This window comes from Salvia splendens, chromosome 10 (assembly GCF_004379255.2).
Source record: "Salvia splendens isolate huo1 chromosome 10, SspV2, whole genome shotgun sequence".
In the NCBI taxonomy this organism is placed as follows: Eukaryota; Viridiplantae; Streptophyta; class Magnoliopsida; order Lamiales; family Lamiaceae; genus Salvia; species Salvia splendens.
In genome coordinates, this window is record NC_056041.1 from 11,868,842 (window position 1) to 11,893,701 (window position 24,860).

The following is a 24,860-nucleotide window of genomic DNA, read 5'->3' on the forward strand; positions in this document are numbered from 1 at the left end:
ACAAATAAATATTCAATCGAACGTCAAATTTTGTGCTTCAACTTGTTGTTATCACTTATATTGACTGAATTAACTTACTGTTAATCTTGACGTCTTGATATATTGCATAAAAAACCATGTTATACACAATTTACACTTTCAGTTTAGCAACAAAAAGCCTTATTAAAACACATGAAACTTATCCATGTTTTTCTGACGTCAACAACAATAGAGACAGCTGAAACTTCTCATAGCCTTATGATGCATCTACATTCACCTCGTGGAGTACTGGACGATATCTGAGTCTAAGTCGAGGATGAATGTCCGTACTTCCATGGGCGCGAGCTCGACTACCAACTTCACGGGATCTACAAGGGCCCCTCTGGAATCAGAGCGATGTCCTGTGTCAGAGCCTTCTACTTTCCAAGACAGTCTTTTCCTCTCCATTTCTGCTCTTTCTTGGTTGGCAGATAGACTCATTTCCTTGATTTTGTTGATCTGATGGAAAAAATAGATCATATCATAAAAAGTTATCATCAACTTATGGCATGAACTCGGGCGTTTTAAAATGCCGTGATCTTCTGAATATGCCAAAAAAAAAGGCTTTCGAAAACGTTATTGCCCGAGACATACGTACGCAGTTCCTTTTTGTTTCTTTTTGTGTGTGTGATTTCAAAGGTCAGGCACATTTAAAGGCCATGGCTTGATAATAAGTTATCCAAACAATAACAGGCAATAGTATGGTTTTATTATATATATATATTGTCGCTTTCACCTTCCGATGTGGAAAAACTCGCTTCAGTTCCACAGTTGCCAAGCTAGATAAGTCCTTGTCCTCTCCAACCTGATACACACAAGAAATAAAGCAGTATATGAAGTTTTACAAAGTGATGCTATTTTTCAGAAAACTAGCTGCATTTTGCAGGGAAAAGAAATGGAGCCTTAGGTGCACTGAAGTGGGAAGTAACTTAGTGCATGATTTAAGAGCACAGAACCTCGTATAGATGTGCCAAACGGAGGAGAACAGCGCTGTCTTGAAGCTCCTGAGGCAACAAAAGATCAGTAATAAGTATTGCATTATACTACTTCATGTTTTGGTATATATAAAGATCAAGAATCGTCAGTTCTTCATTTTGATGATTTTACCTGGAGTGTTATAATTGCGACATTATCAGGTAGGCTGTAAGAAGGATCCATGGCTGAAAAAGTTGGTGTTGGAAAATTTGTCCACTTATCATCCTGTGTGTATACGAATGCAATATCAAGCACAAAAATGTCGAAGAATCTGTGACAGGGACAGCTTAGCCATGGCTTTTACCTGCTCACTGAAGGCCAGAAGGAAAGGTGAGTATATCTCCTGTCCAAACGACCGACGCCACTTGGACCCCTCTCCGAGTTGATCTAATCTGAGATAGTACTTTCCTTGGACCTGTGTTGAATTTTATTGATAAATCTTTAAGCATGAAAAGTGAAAACCATGCACAATCTAACCATCTTCTTTTTCTTATTGTCTACTTCTCTTTAGAAGGGTTTAGAACATGTTAGATGAATTTTGTTGCACACTGAAGCAGAATATTGTTCGATGCATCTGAAGTAACAACGATTTTACATAAATGGATGCAAACATCCATTCACATAACAGGGCATCTTGAACAAGGATATGATAAATCTGTGCAGGCATTTTTTTACTCACAGTTAAACCCGTGCATGTATCAAGAGCACAGACGGTTTCATTTAGAGCCTCGTCAACACCTCTACCATCATCATGTAGCAGTCTCCTGCAAAATGATGCCTTATGTTACTATCTTAAAATTGCATGCATTTGTGAAAGAAATTATTACTATTTCTACAAAGGAAAGTAAGCAATGGTGCGGCAAAAGAAATATTAGTAAATTTAGAATTAAGTCTATATTGGCCACAGGAGAAGCAGAATAACCTGTGCAGCATTATCTCGACTTCACCATCAATAATACTTGATCCTCCAACCGACCTATCAACCAAAACTGACATCTCCGTGCTTTCGTCTTTAATGTAAATTCCAAGATTGATCTGGAAGAAAAATGGAATATACATAAGATGACCAACAGTAAACTGCTTTCCGTGACTGGCCCAAACTTCTGTTGCGGAAATTGTGTGCAGATTTATTTTGCTTCAATGAAATACAAGTTTCAGCAAGAAAGATGTGAAATAAACCTCACAAATCACGAATGTTCCTACCCAGGTCCAACAAAACTACGACTCTTACTAGATTGGTTCATATATCTTGTGCAATTCAATAAATCCTTTCTATGAGCCTAATGGATTTCATATTGTCGGGCTTTCACTGAAATTACATCATTTTATCCATTTATGAATCAACATAACATAATAAGTGCCGGTTATCATTGTAAGAAAAAAATGTAGTTGCTGAATCAAAATTATATGAACAAAAGAGAAAATGGTGTAGAGTGTGATCATACAGGGTAGTAATTTCCAGCAATTGGTTGGTTGACTTGAAGGTCCCAGTCAGCTCTGTAGTCTCGAATCTGAGCAGAACCAGAAAACATACAATGTCAGCACAAATTTTGACATTAGGAATAAAAAAGGATGAGCTTAGTTTAGAGGGAATATTTCTTAAATCTTCAACAGCAGAAATACATACCCGTTCCAGAAAATCGCGTCCATTTGAGTCTGTATAGAATGTTTTGTTGTTTCCTATCATGGTTTTGAGTTTGGTCACAATCTCTTTTCCATTTCCATCGTCTATGGAAATGGGTCCAACCTGATATCGATGAATAATATGAGATTTGTGTTCTTTTTTTTCTATTCCCATTTTGACATATAACAAAGTTAAACAGATTGATAGCATATAATTTACCCAAGGAAAGATATTAACTTACAGTAAATTCAACCTCGGCATGTTCCTTCTCCTTGTAAACTCTTGTAGTCTATGCACAAACAGTTCATCAAAAACATAATATGAGCTTTGCATAAACAATTATCACGTGTCTATAATATATACCTAAAAATTCTTGCACAACATGAGGTCCCAATTCTTCATTAAAAGCTTGTTACGTGTGAGAGGATCGTCATTCACTCTAAAAGTGTTATGTATTGAATCTGTAAACATACCTGATATACCCACGAACTAAATCTCTGATGAACTTCATCATAAAGTGGGCCTCTAAATACTGTAAGTGGAATCTACAACATGAGGTGAATAATTACTGCTTGATTCTGCAAATTCAGATCAGCAAAAGCTGTAGCACTATACGAAATACAAATACCTTTTCTTCAGACTGTATTGTGTGAGTGCCATTTGGCCGAAAAATATATGCTCCAGAAGCCTTCAAGCAGTAAAGAATACGACAGATTAACGTCAAGTACTCAACGCAACAACTCTATGAGGGAAGTCTTAACACCACATAAGCATTACCTGAAGTTCATCAGTACTCCCAACATAATAACTATAGGATTGCTCAAGAGACACATTGACCTTCAACAAAAATTGCACAATTTAACATTAATCACGAGAATATCCAGTAATAATAGACAACAGTAATGTTTGACCTTTAGTGTATCAGACTCGATGAAAAGGACAAATATAAGGCATTGTCTAAATGTCTTACCGAGTTTCTTCCATTAATGTATTTCATAAGCTTGCCATCATTTCCAGAGTATATAAGCTTCAAATTGCCTTGCCCGACTTCAATGCCACCAGTATCAAAGGAGTTTGGTACAAATTTTGTCGAAACAGAAGCTAGATTGCAACATGTGAGTATTAGTAATGCACTATATTTCACTGCTTTAAAAATAAAAAATAAGGCTTACATTGACCACTTGAGATCACATAAGTACTGAAACCCAAAGGTGGAACTACTGCTGTGAAAGCAAGCCAGTATTTGGCAACGGACGAAGGCGATTCACCCGTATATGCACTAGCATAGAATTTTCTCATGGATAATGAAGCATTAACTATAGGAAGAAGCTGTGACAAAATCAATTTTCCAGTAGAATCTGATACGGAGAGATTCTTGTTGATGACCTGTGTGAAGTTAATCAAGAATGAAAATGACCAAGATCTTACTAAAGCATACTAACAAAATTAGTACAGTACAAAATAAAGCAAACATGAAAGGCTCACGGGAATCCTGACAACAGATGTTCTTTTCCACCCCAGAGGGTTATAAACAAGTACTACCTGCAGATGGAAATCAGGCATCAAGTTAGATTAGAGCATCAGTGAAAAGTAGCCATGTGATTATTATTTTAATTAATCCGCACGCGATCAAGTCAATATAATACTTACTATTTTTTTCCCAACAGAGAGATCAACTTCTGTTGCAGGACAATAACTTATATTCAGCAGCGGGCACTGAAAAAACAGTAAAATAAATAAATAAACATTTCATGCATGCAATTAGTTCAACAAGAAAAATATCGTATCCGACTAATAACAAAAAGTAAAACAGTGACAGAAACAGAGACGTCGAAACGAAGACTGTGGCTCCATGTTTTTGTAAACAACAAAAGATAAGGTCTGATAAAAAGGAAAGCGCATGAATTCTTGCCTGGTTGAAGGTTGTGACAGGACTTTTGCATTCGGAAGACAATGGTGATTGTGTTAGACAACCAAGGGAAGCTGCTACGACATCCTTGGACTGCATGGATTCAGAGACAGAAGGTAATGATATTACTAAAAAGAAAGTGGAGGCAAGCAACTTTACTGATGAAGAATTTATAATAGCAGGGGAAAGCCTTACCTCCTCATAACCTATTGAAAGCCGTTTTGCATAGTCATCAGCCACATGCTGTTTAGCAGTACCTGAAACTGCATCATGATGTTGTACTATTGCCAAAGCATCAGCTAAGGAGTCAGTTGTAGGGCCGGATTTATTTCTTCCTCGAAAGAACTCCAACTGTCTTGCTGCCTAATAAGGTATGTGAGTTTGAGATTTCATATAAATCCTTCACAATTTAATCCGACACATATATAGGAGTTTTTTGGCATACCAAATAGTAGCCACTCAGCTCTCTAATAAAGCCTTTACTGGTAGGCCTACTCGTAAAATATCCAGTCCAGTAACCATCTATACGGTCAGCATACCTGATACACAGCTTAATTTTGTTACTATAAAACTGAAGTAGAACAATACATAAACCGCATATATATAATTTTGAGCTCACGGGAAGTAGTCATCAAGTTTAGGAGGCCATGATTCATCCAGAGCATGTTTCACATCGGTGTATATGGATGGAGACGAATATAAGGCACTGACACGGCCATCCTGCAAGAAGGCTCAGAAAATACATATTAATGAAAACAAAGAAACACAGATCAATTTTATTCATATAGTAATTGTTGTAAATAACAATTCATTAGCAACTTTATACTTTCATAGAAAACAATATCCGGTTGTTCATTAATGATAGAGAAAAATTATGCACTCCCACATATGTACTAGGTTTTTAGTAGAATCGAAATCTTCATGCATACAAACGCTTAAGAGTGCAAGGGAAGGTAAGTAAGAAGTTCAAATACGGAGATTTCTTCTGATAATCATCCACCATTGGGAAGCACATGATAGAACATGTTCTATAGATACTAACTTGATTCACATAGTGTATGAGCTTGTCCATATTCCTGAACCATGTATGTGCATATTGATATTTGAAATCTGTTCCCATAGTCCACATTATATGATTTGTACCGGTAACATTAGCCTGCAAACAAAACCAATTGAAGTTATCAAGTAAACCACGATGATTTATGAAGGAATGCATTTATTTGAATAGTTTCAAATCAAATAAAACAGAAAGGAAAACAACATGGTCAGATAGCAATGTGGGAACGGCAACAACAAAAAGGCCATGATAAATGATAGTTTGGCAGCCATGGAAGTTAAACCACACCTGAAAATAGGCAGCAGCTACAAAAGCATCTACACGTTCTTGAACATTGTAATCAAATAGCTCAATGTCATCCTTCAGTCAAGAAAGTTGGAAAATATCAGTATCAGCATAACCCAAAAATTCAGGCGACACATGGTCATCAAAAGAGTTACCTGTACAATGGGGGAATCATCATTGACTTCATAATAAAAATCAGTTGGAGGCTCATAATTTCCGGCATAAAAAGCGCCAGTAAATATCTGAAATGATCAAAAGAAAATTAGACAGCCTAGTAATAATTAGTCAATAAGTTGAGAATTTATCAAATTGTTAAATAAGATGATGCTGAAATTATTGCAACCTGAGAGGAAGAACCATGACTTTTGGAACCCTGCCAGATAACCTCAAGCTTCTTCTCAGCACTCCTCTTGGCTCTATCTTGGTAATCAATACGAGCAAAGTATAGAGCGTCGAATCCCACCTAAATGCCCAACAAAAAGAAGAATTCAGCTTAGATAAGAAATTATATAATGTACAAACACATTACTTCTGTAATGATTAGGGAAAAAATCTAGACCTGGAGAACATGTAAAATCAGAAATTCAGAAAACATGAGTGCATTTTCTAGAATACGGTACCTCTGCTCCCAAAAGATAAGCCTGTACAGCAGAATGACCAAACGGGTCTATCTGCCAACCAATTCTTGGAGTGACATTGAAGTCCCGTTTAATGTACCAGTGGCCTAGTGTTGTCTGGTCTATCATATCAATGTAATGAGCTGCAGCCTCATCGTGCATGCACATACCACCGTTTCTGCAAATGCAGATTCAAGAGGACATGAGAGGTAAAACTATGAACTAAAATTCTTATTCGCTAATGTGATATTTCTAGCACCCGAAAACAAACTATTCGACAGCAAACAAACAGCAATACTATCTTCATAAGATTTTATTTTGGTTATAAAATATTCATAAGAATTTATATAAATTAGTATACATGAACTCAAGTTGACCCGAGCTAACTAGCATCTTGACCGTTTCCTTCATTTCATCGCTCTGCTGTCTCCACCACCGCTGAAAAAACGCCTATCACAACATAAAAGCTTCTACCATAAGCAATGCATTTCATAAATGTTAACTAAATAAACCGGCTCATACTTCATGGAACTGATACCTGTTCAACATAAATGAATTTCCGGTTTTTATCAGCCAACAGCGCTGGAATCAATGAATCCAACACATTCTGCACACAGGCGCCCTACAAACACGCACATGCTAGAATCAGTTAGTCCATTTCTTCAACTCAACAAATTCCACAGAAATTAAGTCAACTGAGACCAAGACAACTCAAAAACCCCAATTCGTGTATAGAAGAATCAAACCACCTGGATGGAGTTATTCGATCCAACATAGTATTGATCAACAGTCTTCAACCACCCGACATCATCGTGCGTGTGAGGAACCAAATGCACGTTAATCTTCCCAGGCACAACGCCTGCCGAGGTGTTGTAAACTATGTACTTCCCCTCCACCACAAAACACACACTCAAGACCATCGCTAAAACCCCAAATGCAGCCATGATCGCGGCAGCTGCAATCGACCCAGGCAGCAGCTAAATGAGCAAATAGAGCAACCCCAGAAAAAAGGACAAGAAAGACTATTGTTCCGTAATTATAAAGCGTTGGTAACAATGAAAACAACGTGGGTTTATATGAATTGCGGATAAGGCATGCCGCATTGACGTGCCAATGGTAAATAAATTGACTTCAAAATTAGATTTTTGGAGGTGGAACCTTGGAGTGGAGTGGTGACTGTGAGTGACGACGACTCGTGGAATCTAATAAAATTTTAATCTTTGTTGAAATTACTGATGTTGGTCACTTATTAATTATTCCCGATTCAAACAAAGTTAGAGCCAATTCACTTTTTTATAATGTTTAAATTAACTCGTTTTTTATGTCGATTTTGGAGCCACGTCGGCACATTCTATCCTTTCCCGGGATTACATTATCCCAACTGCCACTCGACCACCGCCTCAAACGACCACAACTACTGCTCCAAATTTTGCTATCAGTTTCTAAAATCCCTCAAAAATGGCGTTTTCTTCTATCCTCTACTCCCCAGTCCACTTTCCCCTCCGAGAGCCTCGCTCCCACCTCCCCCGCAGCCGCCAGCTCTCAGTGGCCGCCGCCCTTCCGCCCGCCGCCGACGTCGCCGTGGTGGCCGACGCCATCGACGGCACCACCATTGCCGTAATCGGGGGCGGGTCCGTCGCGGCGCTGGCGGCGGTGCTCTCCTTGTCTGACCCCGAGAAGCGGCGGCAGATGCAGGCGGAGGAGGTGGGCGGCGGCGACAAGGAGGTGGTGAGGGAGTATTTCAACAACGACGGGTTCCAGCGGTGGCGGAGGATTTATGGAGACGGGGACGATGTGAACAAGGTGCAGAGGGATATCAGGCTCGGCCACTCCATGACTGTGGAGAATGTGATGAAGATGTTGCTGGATGAAGGGCCGTTGGCTGGCGTTACGGTGTGCGACGCCGGGTGTGGGACGGGCTGCTTATCCATTCCGCTCGCCAAGGAAGGGGCGGTCGTGGCCGCCAGCGATATCTCGGCCGCCATGGTTGCTGAGGCTGAGAAACAGGTTAGTAATAGGAGTATCAAATTTTAGAAGGATATACACTTTTATAGTTTTAGTTATACAGTCTGTTTCGTATTTGCTTTTGTTGTTATATGAATGAACTGATTCGTGGGAGGGTAATTTTGCATTTCGGTTGATGTTTTGGAGTGTGTGGAATTCTTGATATTGCATTTTGGTAATATGTTGGATAACTCTCTCTTTATAAGGTCTATGATATGATGGGGTCAATTCTAATATGGTCATATGGTATCAGTGCTGGCTTAAGTCGATCAGGAGTTGTTTGGTCCACGAGTAGTAGTTGATGGTCATTACCGGTCTACAGTGATGATTTTCGAGGATTTGGAGTCATGGCCTATTAGTGCTATTTTACAGTGAAAAGAGCGTGTTTTCATGATTGGATTAAGACCAGATGATGTAGATGGTCCCGTTTTAGTTAAATTATCTGCTATTCAATCTCAGCAATCAAGAAATCATGTTGTTACTAGGCCTTTGCAATATTTTCTTGAGTGCATAGTGAGAAGTAGATATGTTTGGATGCATCTCACCTTGATTATCTGCACTTGAATTGCTTATTCATGGACTTTGGTGCAGGCCCGAAATGAGCTTTTGAAAGGAAAAGAAGAGCTTCCCGCTGGACTGGTCTTGCCAAGATTTGAAGTGAGCGACTTGGAGAGCTTGAATGGGAAGTATGACACTGTCGTCTGTTTAGATGTCTTGATACACTACCCACAAAACAAGGCGGATGCTATGATTGCACATCTCGCCTCTTTGGCTGAGAAGCGGTTGATTCTAAGTTTTGCCCCAAAAACGTTCTACTATGATCTGTTGAAGAGGGTGGGGGAGTTGTTTCCCGGACCTTCAAAGGCTACGAGAGCATATCTTCACGCTGAGGCTGATGTCGAGAGCGCGCTGCAAAAAGCTGGGTGGAGGATACGGAAGAGGGGGCTAACCACTACGCAGTTCTACTTTTCCCGAATTGTTGAGGCCATCCCTGCATAGCGCAGAGAGTTCAGGTTAGAGACGCCCTCGACCTATTCTATTATCTCTGGCATCCAAATCTTGTACAGAGATGGATTGTGCATCTCAATCTTGTGATGTGGTGGGAAAATTTTGCTTGCTAACTTCGAGTTGTGCTTTATGTGTAAAGGGTTGCCGTTGATAACTAACTTGAGTGATGCATATTGTCTGCACTAAGTTCTTGCGTTGTGCATCATTTCAAATGTGTATTTACAGTTTTACTCTATTCGTGCAAAATGCTAAATGTTTTCTTCTTCGACTTCGGCTCGCATACTGCATTATCAGATCCATCTAAATTGTTAAGTAGTTTACAGTTTATTTGCAATTTTTTCTAGAGCAGCATTGATCTTGGTAAGTGCTTCGACTATTAGTTCATGCTGGTCCTTATTCTGTTCTCGGGCTAACTGGAAACTTGACTTCTGATCTTCGAGCTGTGCACTCAGCAGTTCATTGTTTCTCTCTAGAGCTTTGATCAGTATGCTGTCGACATCAGTTTTTACACAGTCACTTGGTGACCGCTTTCTCTTCTTCGCGCCTTCTTGAAACTCTTCCTCTCTCCTGAAATTCTTGTTCTTGTTTCCAGTACCTTGATTTGTATATGATGGCTTATATCTCATCTCTGTTGTTAACAATAGGAAAATGTGAGTTCTGTGAAAAAATTGAGTAAATTTCTTGATTAAAGCAGCATTGATTTATGGAATGTTTTAGTTTACCTGATATAGGCACTGGGGATGGGATTGTGTATGTTTTGTCATTTGCTTGAACGTTTTCCTTTCCCGGGCTTGTGACGAGCACCTCCTCTGCCTCCTCCTCGGCCTCCTCACTGTCCACCATCCCATCCTCGTCGTCTAAGCTGTCACCATTGACATTGTTCTCATGTGGACTCACTGCGACCAACGCAAGCTGATATGCAGATCCTACGAAATCCTTCCTATCCAACACCTCATACACTTCTCGGTCGAAGAAACCAGGAAGCTTCCTCTCCCTCCTAGAATCACTCCTCATATCCCAGAAAGATTCGTCTTCTTCTTGTGGCACACGGGAATCCCATGTCCGTATCTTCTTGAAATCGCTGAGGAGATTGCTCCATCTCTTCCGGCATTGGATCGGCCCTCTGCCCACTCCATTTCGTCTGCAGTGAGACGCGACGTAGTCCCATTTGGCCTCAACCTGGTCTGATCCGAAAACCGAACCAGATCTTCTCCCATTCTGCCCTCTCTCCTCTGCCAGCCTCTTACCTTCTATGAGCACCAGCGTCTCCTGTCGGCTCCACCTAGGATGTCGCGGTGTTTTGTTGCTGTCAGCGGGCGATTGGAGTCCTTGCGCCGCCATTCTAGAGAGTTGGATCTCTTGTGTGCTTAACCAGACAAATCAAATGTGTGTGTTTGGGTGGTGTTGTTTTGAAGGTTTCAAGTGTGTCTTTATTCTGTGATGCACTGGTCTTTATTGAGTGTCCTAAAAAGGGCAACAGTCTTTATTGCAGGATCGAATGCACATGCTAACCAAATCGCACTCTTTCAATTTCAAATCTTAATAAGAGTCATTTATTTGGGTGATGAATCCTATTAGCTTTTAAGGTACATTGCTCATTTTTTATTGACTGTTTTTAACGTCACTTTCTCGATTTGTATTGATTCTGTCACTTTCCTAATTAATCGCCACATTCATTGACTGGATTTGTTGATTGTGTGAATTTCTCTAATCCTATGGTAATATTTCGATCATATATCCCACGTTTTGACCTAGTTGGCGTACCATACTGATATCATGTGACAAAACACAGACATGAGTACGATTTGCTGTATAGTTGTTTGACACGAATATGACACGATTTTATAAACATCAATGTGATACGGGCATAATAATAATAATAATAATAATAATAACAATAACGACGACGGTGATAGTATATGATTTGTATGTGTAATTAATAATTATTGTATGAATCTATGATAATAACACATCGATAAAATTTGTTAGTCAAGAATATGACATAATTTTACAAACGTCAATATGATACAAGCATAAAAATACACGACAATCAAGATGCTAAAGACGAACAGCCTTTCAATGCATCTTTCCAACAATTCTCGAATTGCTTAGAGTTCTACAAACTCAAAACCAACTTCTCCAACAATCCCCAACACATGAGTGGAAATTCATATGCATGAATACATACACTTAGTTCAATTATCGATAAAATAATACTTCTTCTGTTCCGCGGTATTAGAAGTGTTTCTTTATGATACACGATTTAAGAACAATTGTGTTAATCAGTTAAGTAAGAGAATAATAAAGTAAGAAATGAAATAGGTAGAGATATGAAAAGAGAATACAGTAAGTGAGAAGAAATATTAACTTTTACTAAAAAGGAAAATGACTCTACTATTATGAAATGTATCAAAATGATAAAATGACTTCACTATTATTGAACGGATGAGAATTTCGTTAGAGAGGTAGCTTGGAGATTTGAAAATTTGAACCTTACTATCTGACACTAACTAGTGGACACGATGTCGGTTAAACACTAGTACTCTCTTTGTCCCCCAAATATTGTCTCACTTTGACCCGACACGAGTTTTAAGAAATATAATGAAAAGTGAGTTGAAAAAATTAGCAGAATGTGAGTCATACTTTTATATATTAGTTTTATAATAAAATGTGAGTATGAATGAGTAAGTGGAATATAGGGTCCACTATAAAAATGGTAAAAAGTTAAATGAGAAAAATTTTGTGGGACGGACGGAAATGGAAAAATGGGACAAACTTTCAAGGACGGAGGGAGTACTATTTATTTGCGTATATCGGGCCAACAATACTATCATTCGTTAGTTCCCCTTAGCCCGCCATGAGTATATTGCAATGTGATTCATAGGTGGTTCATGAGTTGAAGTGATCCTTCACTTATCACTTTCTTTTTGGGCTATCTTGTCGTACTCCATTTCATAAAAGGTTGAAAATTATTAAAAGTAAAAGTTTTTAACCTTTTATCATGTGCAAATTATACCATTTAATATTTTATAATAAATGTACAAAGATTAAGATTTCCTCCGTATCACAATTTGATAAGGTTTACCTATCAAAGTAGTTATTTGAGTGAAAGAGACATGAATTTTGAGAGAGATTAGAGAGAAATCGGTTTCTCTAAGAGGAAGAACCGTAGGGAGAGAATGATAAATATTAATTTAATTCATTCTGCTTGATAATAATAAAAGACTCCACATACATTTATAATATATGTGGTACAAAAAGATCTTCTATAAACTATGAAAGCAAATCAAATCCTAACCGCTATGGAAAGTAAATAAAATCATAACAACTAAATAATACTAAAGCATAAATAAACTAAATAAATATACGGATAATACTAAAGCATAAATAAACTAAATAAATATACGGAGAGAATATCAGCTCCCTTCCGGAATAAAATAGAATATCATGTCCCTATCAACTCCCCCATCGTTGAAAACCACCTTGCCATCAAGGTGGAAGTCAGAAAAATAATCTCACATCTCGTTGGCGCTGTCTTTGTTTGGATCTTCATCTGCAAACAAAATTGTATCATTTGGGATCGCAACGAGTGATGGACAAACCGTCTTTGGACATGAGATCTCTTCCGTGTCTTCAGTGACATAACCAATGATGACAATAGTGATTTTTGGGCTATGAGATTTTGGAGGAAATTTGGTTTCCACCAAATCCATTGGCTCATCTAGCTTTTCAGACGATTCATCGTTATTTTTTAATGTCTCTTCGATGAAGGGATCAGACTTTACATTTGTTGTTGGCTCATCATCGTTTTTTGCGACAGACTCGATGATAGAATCAGATGTGGCCTCCTTTTTAGCCATGGCCTCCTTTTTAGCTAAATATGCAACTGCCTCCGTAATTTTGTTGAGAAGTTTATTCGTCTCGGCGAAGTAAATGACATCTTCATCAAAATTATGATAAACAACATCCAGAAATTCTTGCCATGAGCACTTAGGATTCGAGCGTCGATACTCATGGAGCCATACAGATGCTGGATGGTCAAAAAATAACCTCACAAAAAATAGACGATCAACATCAGAAAACAAGTGATAGTCAAAATATTCCTGAATATCCAAAATCCATCTCACGGGGTTAACACCAGAAAACTGAGGAGGAGAGTTTGACAGCAAGACGGACATGGTGGTAGAAAGTAGATCAATAGGAGGATGAGAACCTAATTAAAGCACCAATTTGATAGGGTTTACCTATCAAAGTAGTTATTTGAGTGAAAGAGACGTTGAGAGAGATTAGAGAGAAATCGGTTTCACCAAGAGGGAGAACCGTAGGGAGAGAATGATAAATATTAATTTAATTCATTCCGCTTGATAATAATAAAAGACTCCACATATATTTATAATATATGTGGTACAAAAAGATCTTCTATAAACTAGGAAAGCAAATCAAATCCTAACCACTATGGAAAGTAAATAAAATCATAACAACTAAATAATACTAAAGCATAAATAAACTAAATAAATATACGGAGAGTATATCAGCTCCCTTCCGGAATAAAATAGAATATCATGTCCCTATCACAATTAGAGTTATATATAGCTTCATTTTCCATTGAATCAAACTCACGATGTTTCCAATTATTATAGTGGTTAATTACCACTATGATCATACATTCATTTCGTCATTTAAAACATTTGATCACATTTTACCCGTTGGTTAGTGAATTCGTCAAAGTTATACATGAACCTTGAGTATATTGCTAGAGGGACGCATTACGGTTAATAAGTGAAATTCTATCAAAAATCAAAGCAAATTTTAGTCATTGGATTCTTAGATTGGAAGATTGTGATAAGATACATTATTAGAATAAGATGTTACATTATTAGACAAACTACATTATTATACTAAAATAGTACATTATTAGCTAAGTTACATTATTAGATAACACGTGACATTAATCTAACGGTTACATCACAAGATCAAATGAGATTTGCTTTGATTTTAACAGAATTTCACTTATTGATCTGATCATACCCCTATTACTAGATAATTAAATAGTAATACTAGTGAAAAAATAATGTTAAACAAGCTCCATCCAGTAAGTATTATCTCATTTAATCATTTTGATCCATTTATTTCCTATGTCCCTAAAAAATAAAAACTCTTACTTTTCTGTCGGTTTTCTAAAAATAAAATTTTTTGTGAGATCTATTTTTCATAATACATTTTTCTTTTTATCTTTATAATTTTTATATTAAAATTCGTGTCAGTTTATATTTTCAGAAGAAGGGAGTATATATTATTTCATTTTGTTTTTTAGTTAGTAGTATTATATTCCACCCCCATCGCAATAATTATTCAATAAGAATGAATTCTTATCCTTCTTACAATATCAAATTAATTAATTTTCATATTATAAAAGTTGGACATTGTTCAAATAACATTATTTTAAAATTTCACAGAGGAATATTATTTTTAGAAGGGTAAATTGCCTAAAAAGTCACAAACTTTGGGTAAAGTTTGGTTTTTCCCACAAACTATAAAAACTGTACCTAAAGTTACGAACTTTATCGGTTCGTGCAAATTTCCCAAACTACCTGAACCGGTGACATATTTCCGTTAAAAAGTTATCCCACGTGGCATGCCGAAGGCATGACATGGCAAAATTTATGGCTTAACTCTAAACTCAGGTATAACCTCTTTTTTGGCTGATTTCGAAAGTGCAACCCCCAATTCAATCGACGAAAAACGTAATCGACTAGAGTGAAATCGTCACAAACGGTTTAGGGATGAACGATGTGTAAAGAAGATTCAATAAAAAAAAGCATAAAACGGCGTCGTTTTGTGCCCAGTCAAAAATTTTGCCAAGTCACGCCTCCGTCATGCTACGTGGGACAAGTTTTTTAATGGAAATATGTCGTCAGATCGCTAGTTTGGGAACTTTGCTCGTGACTTTTTAGGCGCAACTTTTATAATTTAGGGGAAAAACCAAACTTTCCCCAAAATTTGTCACTTTTTAGACAATTTTTCCTTTTTATGAAAATAATGATTTGTTTTTCATAATCAAAAGACGGTTATTAATGTATAAACGGATAAAATAATTGGAGACGAAATTCCAATATTTTCATAATCAAAAGAAGCATGGGATTTAGGGTTGTATACCAATAACAGATTTTCAATTATGACGACACAGTGAGAGAGAATGGACCAAGAAGAGATCGATAAAGTGGTTCTCGCCTACTTGGACAAGAGGGGTTTCAAGCAAGCCGGCCTCGTTCTTCAGCAAGAGAAGCAGCAAAGCAGCAGCAAAGGCAGCAATGCATCCTCCACTGCACAGATTGATCCTGATATTGCTAAACAAATCCTCTCTTTCTCTGAGTATGAACTAAAATCCGCTCATATTTTCCCGCATTCTTCAATTTCCCTTACTCTTTGTTTGGTAGAGGATGTAAATTCAAATGTATCTCTCTGAGCTGGTCTTCAGCTCGAATACTAGTATTAGTAAATGAGATGCATCTCCTTTCTTAGTATTAATACTAACAAGTTGTGAGTGGTGATATTTTTTTTTTTGGAATTTATGAAAGTAAAATTGAAGAAGAGTGGCCAGCCTCGTTTAAGGGTGTTTGGTATTTGACGACTTTGTGTATATTGTGATTTTCAGAGTGGATGGTCCCGCTCAGTACCAAGAAGGCTATAGCAAGCTACGGTCATGGGCTTATAGTTCTCTGGATCAGTACCAGGTAATTAATGCTTCTGTTCTCATGGTTCTTATTGCTTTCTGCACTAGTAATCGTCTGTCAGCCGTGTGAAAGAGAATTCCTTCTGCTGCCTTGTACACATTGCCAGTGTTACTATTCAGCTGCTAATGTACCTTTATTTGCGCTCGGTCCAACTAACGTTGCTTCTCTTGTTACTTAAAGGTTTTAAGTTATCTTCCTATTTCTAACAAATAGCCTTCCCATCTATGGGTTTATTTTGTGCGATATATTGATTCAGTATGTTTTTGAGATTGGTGGTTGGTATTCCTTTTCTAATACTCCATTAATACCAAATAAAAAGCATTGACTTGCATGAAATTGAAGAGAGAGTGAAGATAGGAAGGAAGGCATCATAGCTCAAAGGAGTAAAAATGTGCTTTTAAAAAAAATTTTAGAATAGGATTAAGAGTTGGGAATGATACGGAGGCTATTCGAAGAACAAGAAGTAGATATCTCAGTTTGAAGATTTTTTCATCTGCCCTTTTTTAAGATTCTCCCTTATATTGATATGCGGTTGCCTTGTTAATTTTATTGCAGATAGCTTCATAGCTTGTATTTTTTTTTTCCTGCAGGTTGCCATTCCCCTGTTTTGCCGTTATGGTTTAAATTTCCTATTCATGACTTCTGTTGTAATAAAGCTGTTGTAATGTTGTTTGACAACACTTTCAATTCATGCCGTTAATAACCAAAGGGTTGCGGCATGGTTATTCTGAACCCCTTAGTTGAATTAACTTTACTCTATAACAATGCTTCCTATTGCCATGCAGCATGAGTTGGTTAGAGTTTTGTATCCAGTATTTATCCATGCATTTATGGATCTTGTGGAAAAAGGTCATATTCAAGAAGGTCAGATGCATATTTTGAATTTCTAAAACATTACCAGTGCAACCTCTTGAAATCTTCGCTTGCTTTCCAGCTCGATCTTTTTTTAATAGCTTTCGAGGAGATCATGAAGTTATGCACATACGTGACCTTCAAAAGCTAGAAGGTGTTCTTTCTCCCTCACATCTGAAGGTCCATCACTTTCCTAGAATGGTGACTCTAAGTTGATGCATTCAGGCACAATCAATCTTAAAAATCTCATCTTATATGTAGGAAATGGAATTTGCACATTCTCTAAGGCAGAAAAAAGCGGGCATCAAGATATGCCAAGTAATCTCTCTCGATCTGTTTCTCTTGCGAATACTACATACTAGAAACTAACTGATGCTCTAGTCATGAGTTGTGCATATTTGCATAAAAACTGTACTGGGAACATGAAAACATGCTTACCTTTTCCAATTTTCATTTCAGTACTCCTATGACCTACTTCTACAATATTTGCATAAATCTCAATCAATTACAATGCTTGGAATTGTCAATGAACACATCAACTTCCAAGGTGCAGTTCCCTCTTCTTCCTGGTTATTTATTACTTTCTTGGTGCTTTTAATCTGCTTTGCCTTCCCTTTTTGTGCATATCTTTTTCACGGGGAATCACAAACGGCAGTTTGGTCTTTTGCAGTGTCTCCTGGACAACCAAACTCCATTGCTGATGATGCTGAATATGTCTCATTTTTCGGAGGTGACCAGGATACTGCTAATTTGTTAAACCAGAAAGAAATTCACTGGGGGGTGAGTCAGCCATAATCATAGGACTTTGTTTTAGGCTTTTAGCAATTTTGCACTTTGTCCCCTTGATTTGAGTATGAAATTACATTATTTACTAAGTGAAATGCTATATATAGATCTTCATGTTTGCATTATTTAGAATACTAAGAGAGAGATTTGGCTCGATACAGCTTTCATTTGGACTTATTATGCAAGTGGTGTGATACCATGATAGCTAATTATACTTCTTTAGGAATAGACAAACCTCTAATTGTTTTTGGTTTTAGCATGTATTGATGATCCTGGAACAAGGACTAGTCTGTTGATTCCCACCTGATACTTATTTTAATACTCACTTCACATAATGCTTTTTAATTAACTTATGCATGTAGGTATAAAATTTTAAGATGCAATCAAACTAGTGGCTTGTTCTCAAGCACCTGTTTGTAGTTGTAGCTCTTCATATATGAAGTCGGGTTTGTTCATGCAGGATCTTGCTTATCAATAGTTCAAGCCGTTGCTCTGTTGTGTTGGTAGTGTAGGAATGAAAACTTTACCTTTCTCTATATGCTGGACTTTCAGTTACTTCTCATTTATCTTATACTAGAGCATATGTTAGCTAGAAGAGTATCTTCTTATCTTAGCATTCTTATGCTATATAAATGTGATAGTTGCTTGAAGATTCTCTGGAAGAAAGGTTGGAAAAGATTGATGCTCCTAGTATGGATTTCGAAATGGCAGATGTTGAAGCGAGAGAAGGTGAACTGGAAGAAAATAAGGTTGTTTACTTGTATAGAGATTTTCACAGTTACTCTCAAACTGTACTACTGGCGGAAGTAACCTTTTCTTTTCCTTTTTCGTTTAGCTGACCAATATTTTCTACAATTCATTTTCAGAAAAGATCTGATGTCAAGCAAGGCACTACAACAAAAAAGTTGAAAAAGGATAAGGTTGCTGGTGCTACAGCAAAAGCTCATCGTTCAGATAGTGTTACTGCACCATGTGTAAAACCTGAGCTAGCACAGCCAGTAATGTATATCTGAAATGACCTTGTCAAGTTGTGTTTTATGATTAATTCTTATATGTATTTCCTGTTTCATCATTCTAGGGAGCATATTAATTTGGACTGTTGCTACTCCTGACCTCTCAATTTGTCCATTTAATGCCAAGTTGCTAAAACAGTGTTTATAATAGTATAAATCTGGAATTCCTTGGTTCTTTTAGTCGAGATCCATGAGATTGTGTTTTATGGATGTATATAATGTTACTTTTGATGAGAGTACTGGTGATCTATTCTGTCTCAACTCAATTAGATTATTTCTGTCTCAACTCTCAACTCAATTAGATTATGAGATTATGCAATGCTCCAGGGACCGACATGTGAGATAATACTAAAAACATGTTGCAAGTTCAACTTACAGGGTTCTGTAGATATCGAAGTTTCTTGTTGGAGAATGTGGTATATATGATCATGTTGCGTATAGAGTTTGTTTTAGTGTACCCTACTTAAACAGAACTGATTAACGACTTCAGCAATAAATCAATTTACCATGTTGAGTTAAAGGGTGGGGGTTGTTAGATGATCAGCTTTCAATGTTGAGTTAAAGGATAAGGAGGATGTTGTGGTATAGATGCACTAGCATGTTTTAAGTGTTGTGGTTCAGGGGTTAAGGTTAGATGTGTATTGCTACAGTAGATTGTATATTTGCTTTATTATTTTCTTTCCCCTTTGGAAAGAAGAGGGAAGGGGCTAGATGATTGACTGGTTTTGTTGGTTTATTGTCTGTGTGGAGTTATTTTGAACTGTTTTATAATCAACTAATCGCTTCCACTATTGAAATGATCGTGAATCTATACATATTCCTATCTCATTCTGTAAATGATTCATGTGATGGAATGATATTAACTTATTTTAATTGAATCTGCTAGCTAATTTGGGTAAAGAATTTGAACTAATACTTGTTTTCTGTACATTTAGACCGCTAGAGGTGGAACATTCTATTCTTGAAGATTTGAGGAACCGTGTGCAGTTGAGTAGCATGGCATTGCCTTCCATTAGCTTATACACTTTTATCAACACTCATGACAGGTATGCTTTTCATAAAGAAATTACTATTAATTGTCTGGCAGTCTATGCATATCAGAATCATGGTGATAAATGGGAACTGTTCTGCAGCTTGAATTGTGCTTCAATATCTCATGATGGGTCAATGGTAGCCGGTGGATTTTCAGATTCATCATTGAAGGTTTCTTATTGTTCTATGTACTCTATTTTCATAATCAATTGTCTTTGCTCATTGATGTGCTAATTAAAGTTCAATGGACAGGTTTGGGACATGGCAAAGCTTGGGCAACAGAATGTAATCTGTAAGTTAATGTGTTAGTTCTCTCCACCTTTTAAAACAAGGGTCAATTACACTTTCACACCCAAAGTATGTCTTGGTTTTTCAGAAATGGAACACACTTTAGACTTTGACGTATTAGTACCACCCATTACATGTATTGTGTTTTCAAATCTAGACCAGGTTGAATTTTCCAGTACCGTATACTCGCATTGGCAGTCTGAACTTCATGTGGAATATATTATTATATATTAATATGTGGAAGGAACCTTACTAGCTAGATCCATGTCACTATTTTCTATCTTGTTCATATTTCTCAAGGGTGTGAAACTGCCAAAGCAACTATCCGGTATTGGAAAAGTTCACCCGCTCTAGATGTTAATGCAGAATACATTTATTGGGTACTACTAATATGTTAAAGTCGAGATTATGTTATACTCCCTCCAGCCGATAAGAATGTGCTCACTGATTATGTGCAAGAGGTTTAATAAAAGTTGGGTGGTGTTGATTTTAAGCAGAGAACGGGTCCCATTTTTTATTATAGGGGTAAGTGGAGAAGGGTCCCACTTATGTAGTTAAAGGATAAATGATGTGGGCCATTCTTGGTTCTGTTGTACGTAAGTTTAAAAAATAGAGTAAAAATATAAGGGGGGTTTCTAAAAAAAGGAATGACCAGACTCCTGTGCGGCGGACTAAAATGGAAAATTGAGCACTCTTGTGGTATAGAGGGAGTACTTTCTTTAATTAGCCAAATTGGGTTGTAAAAATGCTATCAACCCATTAAAATTCTTTTGTGTCTTTATGTTCTACTTTTAATATCTGATGGATTTAACGTAGGCAAGATTTTGTTTCAGTGTAGGTCCTCCTGTAGGAGGACTTCCATTCATTAAAACAAGCTATAATTTGGTGATTAGTGGGTCTTATTCCCTGTCAAATTTCAGACTTTTAGTTGCTTAATGTTGATCTTATCCCCAATTCAATCTTTATATGCAGTATTGTCATGCATATAGATAAGTTTGATCTGAACAATCTTGTCATTCTGATTCTAAAGAAACTTTTGCCAAAGATTCTTGATGTTATCTTGAAGTAGTGTATGTGATAATTCATACCTTTTTTTACCAAGTGGTTTGCATATAGGAGTCCTCCTTTTTGCGGCCAAAACATAATTTTTGTGTTTATCAATGTATTTTGATGTTGACTCTAGAATGCCAGCTCCTTCGCAGGGTGAAAATGATTTGGCTGCCAATGAGCCTAGCTCAACTGCTGGGGGAAGAAATTACACATTATTCCGAGGTCATGCCGGACCTGTGCATTCTGCCACTTTTAGTCCGTTTGGGGATTTCATTCTGTCTTCTTCATCAGATTCTACAAGTAAGTTATACTTCACAATTATTCTTTTTTTTTTGCTCCTCTAATGGTTTCCTTAAGCAATCGATGGCATGTGATTGCAGTTCGACTATGGAGCTCAAGACTGAATGCAAATCTCGTCTGCTACAAGGGTCATAATTACCCTGTATGGGATGTACAGGTAGGAGTAAAAGCAATTAGCTCCAATTATTATGAGTTATGGGAACCTGCTCTTTATTGGATAAACAGAAAAGAAGATATTCATCTTCTATGCAAATTTTGTTATGTGCATGCCTGGACTAATGTATCTGTGATAAACTCATGCAGTTTAGTCCACTTGGCCACTATTTTGCTAGTGCTTCACATGATCGCACAGCAAGGATCTGGTCGATGGACAGAATACAGCCTCTAAGGATTTTGGCAGGTCATTTATCTGATGTAGATGTAAGTATTTTATTTGGGTGGCTAAGCATGCTAATTCTACGAGTATGATCTTCAGTAACTTAAAGTAGTTTTATCGCCTTCTTTGGTTTCCATCTTAGTGTGTGCAATGGCATGCAAATTGCAACTATCTCGCTACCGGATCTAGTGACAAAACAGTGCGCCTATGGGATGTCCAGAGTGGCGAGTGTGTTAGAATATTCATTGGTCACAGAAGTATGATCTTAAGTTTGGCAATGTCACCTGATGGTCGCTATATGGCATCTGGTGATGAAGATGGTACAATAATGATGTGGGATCTTGCATCTGGACGCTGCCTTGCCCCATTCGTCGGCCATGGCTCTTGCATTTGGTCACTGGCTTTCAGGTAGAGTGCGCTTCTCCAGCTTCTTGTACTCAAATCTTTAAGGGCTTGTGTCAAGTAGAAGACGGCTTTTCAGTCTTTCAATTGTGAACTATCCTTTCAGCTGTGAAGGTTCGCTTCTAGCTTCAGGTTCTGCTGACTGCACTGTGAAGATATGGGATGTAGCTACAAGCTCAAGAGTGCCAAAATCAGATGAGAAGTAAGTTTAACTAGAAAATATGTACCTTTTTTCAGCATTATGGTTTCATAATTGGGTCTTCATCCTCAGCGGCAAAAATGGGTACACAAGCAGACCGAGATCGCTGAAAACCTTGCTCACCAAATCTACTCCTGTCTACGCTCTGCAGGTAAACCCATCACTTCACCTTTAATCCTTCACTCCGTTTAACTGAATCAAGTCTATTGCTTTTGGTGACTGCTTGCTTTAACAGTTCTCCAGAAGAAACCTTTTATTTGCTGCCGGCGCTCTCTCAAAGCAGTTGTAGATCAATTATGTGGTGCCTCGAGTTTGGAAGCTAAGCTCTTCAACTTACTATGCTACCTGTGAAACGACTACACTTTCTCCATCTTGCTTTTGTCTGAGTATCAGTTTTGATAACTTAGCTATTTCATTTATCCAATCTTTTTCTATATGGTGTAGAACTAGTTTTATGAGGTATACTGGTTGTATTCTTATTTCTTAGCTCGTTTTATGACGTGTAGCTGTATTTTGTTGCTTGAACCTATATTTGGAGGAAAGGCTTTGTCAAATAGAAATGTTAGTGCTAAATAGTTCAAGCTTCCACAAAAGCTAAACTAAGTAAAATTTATGTTAAATCATCTCTGTCTTTCTTATTTAAATAAGGCGTCCTTATTTTTCTTCCTTCTTCCTCTCTCTCTTTCATATCTTATTTTTATTCCTTCCTTATTTCTTCTTTTGATATCATGTAAAATTAAAATAAGAGGAAAAACTAATAATAATGTCTAATAATCTTTACAAATTAAAATTGATTAAGTAGAAATATTCAATTTTAATCCAAGTGATACTTTGTCTTGTTTATTCATACACAAGGAGTCAAAAAATATTTTAAATTATTTTTGCATAAAAAGGATATGGAAATTATTTTATTTATTTATTTTGGATAAATTTACAACATATATCATTTCAAGTATCCAACATAGAAAAATATCATATTTTGTAAAAAGGTCAAGGAAAATATCATATTTAGTCATTGGGTGGAAAGTTTGAAAATGCCTCCATGCCTGGGGCAATTTTGGGCCAAAAAATGTCAAAAGTACCAAAACGGGTATAAAAATTCTCCAAGGATTATCCATGTTCATGATTGAAACATCATAGACTATTTATGTATAAGAGGCTAAATTATTACATACATAATAATTACTACACACACGTAGAAAATATCCGAAATATTATTATAAATTACTAAAAAATAAAAAATTACATAATTAAAATCCTAAAAGTTAAAAAGTAATATCCTGAAAATTAAAAAAATTACATTCGTGGAAATTTAAAGAAGACTAGTTCGATGGCGGCTATTGATTGGGGTCGGGGAGCATACCCAATTGTAGTTGGAGGGTTCGTATCATCCGGCTATGAGCCTCTTTTTGCTCGGGAGACATCCGAGATGTATCGGCAAAAATGGTGTTATTCAAAATGGGAAATAACGTGTTGGTGTTTGGAGGCATTGCAGGGGGTGGAGGCAGGGGGTGGAGCCAACGGTTCGGCTGGAGGTCGCGACGCGACGGCGAATGACCGTTTTCTTATCCGACGGACGACGTTGGGACCGCTCGGGCCGACATCGTAATTATCCAACTAGCTTCGACAAGCTGGCTTGCCACCTCGTCCTCGCCGAAGTCGGATAGCGACCTCGACCTTTTGCTAGAGGAACCGAAGGAGGATTGGACCTCCCTTCCACTTTGAAAGATGATGTACCTTCTTCCAAGTGTTGAGACTTGAGATGCTTGAATGAATGGTGTAGTATTGTTTGGTAGACCAACATGGCGGTTGTGATGATGTCACGACCGATGTTCCGTGAGGTAATACCCCTGGAACTTCTGGATTTCTTCGTTGGCTCTTCCGACGGCATTGCGCAACATACTCTCAGTGCGCACCACCTTTCCCTCCGGTCGGTTGGCATTGTACAAGCGAGCGATGCGGCCCCAAAACCTGTCCCCGGTTTGGTTCGTGCCTACATCCCGATCTTCGGAGATCCCGACATAAGCATCGAATATCTTCTCCATCTCGAGCGGAGTGTACGGAGTGCGGACGTTGAGGTCACCGCCACCGCTATGGCTACGGACACCATGACTGCTAGAATTGCCCTCGGGAAGTTGGGACAATGGTTGTGTCGAGCCGTGCTTGGGTGTCCACCTGTATTGCCCATCCATGGTATTTTGCATGTCCACCGGGTAAGGACGGTAGCCACCTGGAATTTGTGAGCCTTGGGTAAGAGGATGGGGCGAGAAATTCGTATCCGGCGATGCGGATAACGAACCGCTGAACCCTAAACCAATCGTGGTTCCATCC

General features: G+C 37.7%; 4 protein-coding genes across 6 annotated transcripts; 2 read left to right on the plus strand and 2 right to left on the minus strand.

Moving 5' to 3' along the window:
• Positions 1-74: 74 nt before the first annotated feature.
• On the minus strand, positions 75-7,687 carry LOC121751899 (probable alpha-mannosidase At5g13980). Its single transcript, XM_042146712.1, has 29 exons — positions 7,235-7,687; positions 7,024-7,107; positions 6,847-6,935; positions 6,489-6,663; positions 6,212-6,331; positions 6,024-6,110; positions 5,872-5,943; positions 5,569-5,682; positions 5,146-5,246; positions 4,972-5,065; positions 4,722-4,889; positions 4,530-4,619; positions 4,268-4,333; positions 4,103-4,159; positions 3,790-4,003; positions 3,588-3,718; positions 3,395-3,454; positions 3,246-3,305; positions 3,091-3,162; positions 2,859-2,906; positions 2,621-2,740; positions 2,439-2,504; positions 1,916-2,028; positions 1,673-1,757; positions 1,298-1,408; positions 1,126-1,218; positions 975-1,022; positions 755-823; positions 75-477 (listed from the first exon to the last, which is right to left on the minus strand). The coding sequence occupies exons 1-29, from the start codon at positions 7,427-7,429 to the stop codon at positions 253-255; spliced, it is 3,027 nt and encodes a 1,008-aa protein (XP_042002646.1). The 5' UTR covers positions 7,430-7,687; the 3' UTR covers positions 75-252.
• Positions 7,688-7,816: 129 nt separating this feature from the next.
• Positions 7,817-9,765, plus strand: LOC121751902 (magnesium protoporphyrin IX methyltransferase, chloroplastic-like). Its single transcript, XM_042146717.1, has 2 exons — positions 7,817-8,492; positions 9,081-9,765. The coding sequence occupies exons 1-2, from the start codon at positions 7,944-7,946 to the stop codon at positions 9,486-9,488; spliced, it is 957 nt and encodes a 318-aa protein (XP_042002651.1). The 5' UTR covers positions 7,817-7,943; the 3' UTR covers positions 9,489-9,765.
• Positions 9,766-9,798: 33 nt separating this feature from the next.
• Positions 9,799-11,182, minus strand: LOC121751903 (trihelix transcription factor ASR3-like). Its single transcript, XM_042146718.1, has 2 exons — positions 10,220-11,182; positions 9,799-10,125 (listed from the first exon to the last, which is right to left on the minus strand). The coding sequence occupies exons 1-2, from the start codon at positions 10,836-10,838 to the stop codon at positions 9,815-9,817; spliced, it is 930 nt and encodes a 309-aa protein (XP_042002652.1). The 5' UTR covers positions 10,839-11,182; the 3' UTR covers positions 9,799-9,814.
• Positions 11,183-15,616: 4,434 nt separating this feature from the next.
• Positions 15,617-23,173, plus strand: LOC121751901 (transcription initiation factor TFIID subunit 5-like). Of its 3 annotated transcripts, none has more exons than XM_042146713.1 (19): positions 15,617-15,869; positions 16,153-16,231; positions 17,017-17,095; positions 17,166-17,263; positions 17,345-17,401; positions 17,543-17,630; positions 17,754-17,863; positions 18,511-18,618; positions 18,736-18,872; positions 19,818-19,928; positions 20,016-20,085; positions 20,167-20,218; positions 21,394-21,552; positions 21,633-21,709; positions 21,856-21,972; positions 22,071-22,336; positions 22,437-22,532; positions 22,602-22,680; positions 22,765-23,173. In XM_042146713.1, the coding sequence occupies exons 1-19, from the start codon at positions 15,694-15,696 to the stop codon at positions 22,816-22,818; spliced, it is 2,013 nt and encodes a 670-aa protein (XP_042002647.1). In that variant the 5' UTR covers positions 15,617-15,693; the 3' UTR covers positions 22,819-23,173. The 3 variants fall into 3 exon arrangements, with proteins under 3 accessions (XP_042002647.1, XP_042002649.1, XP_042002648.1); XM_042146715.1 differs by having other exon boundaries at positions 22,626-22,680; XM_042146714.1 differs by having other exon boundaries at positions 20,167-20,206.
• The last annotated feature ends 1,687 nt before the right edge of the window (positions 23,174-24,860 follow it).

What these genes read in the sequence shown, in the direction of transcription:
- LOC121751903 (XM_042146718.1), bottom strand. Translation starts at nt 10,838, where the DNA reads ATGGCGGCGCAAGGACTCCAATCGCCCGCTGACAGCAACAAAACACCG. An exon ending in ATCCCCAGTGCCTATATCAG is followed by an intron (nt 10,126 to 10,219) that starts GTAAACTAAAAC and finishes TGTTAACAACAG; the next exon opens with AGATGAGATATAAGCCATCA.
- LOC121751902 (XM_042146717.1), top strand. Translation starts at nt 7,944, where the DNA reads ATGGCGTTTTCTTCTATCCTCTACTCCCCAGTCCACTTTCCCCTCCGA. An exon ending in TTGCTGAGGCTGAGAAACAG is followed by an intron (nt 8,493 to 9,080) that starts GTTAGTAATAGG and finishes ACTTTGGTGCAG; the next exon opens with GCCCGAAATGAGCTTTTGAA.
- LOC121751899 (XM_042146712.1), bottom strand. Translation starts at nt 7,429, where the DNA reads ATGGCTGCATTTGGGGTTTTAGCGATGGTCTTGAGTGTGTGTTTTGTG. An exon ending in CTTATCTTTTGGGAGCAGAG is followed by an intron (nt 6,332 to 6,488) that starts GTACCGTATTCT and finishes TTGGGCATTTAG; the next exon opens with GTGGGATTCGACGCTCTATA. An exon ending in ATACATGCACGGGTTTAACT is followed by an intron (nt 1,409 to 1,672) that starts GTGAGTAAAAAA and finishes AATTCAACACAG; the next exon opens with GTCCAAGGAAAGTACTATCT.
- LOC121751901 (XM_042146713.1), top strand. Translation starts at nt 15,694, where the DNA reads ATGGACCAAGAAGAGATCGATAAAGTGGTTCTCGCCTACTTGGACAAG. An exon ending in CGGGCATCAAGATATGCCAA is followed by an intron (nt 17,402 to 17,542) that starts GTAATCTCTCTC and finishes TTTTCATTTCAG; the next exon opens with TACTCCTATGACCTACTTCT. An exon ending in ACCCTGTATGGGATGTACAG is followed by an intron (nt 21,710 to 21,855) that starts GTAGGAGTAAAA and finishes AAACTCATGCAG; the next exon opens with TTTAGTCCACTTGGCCACTA.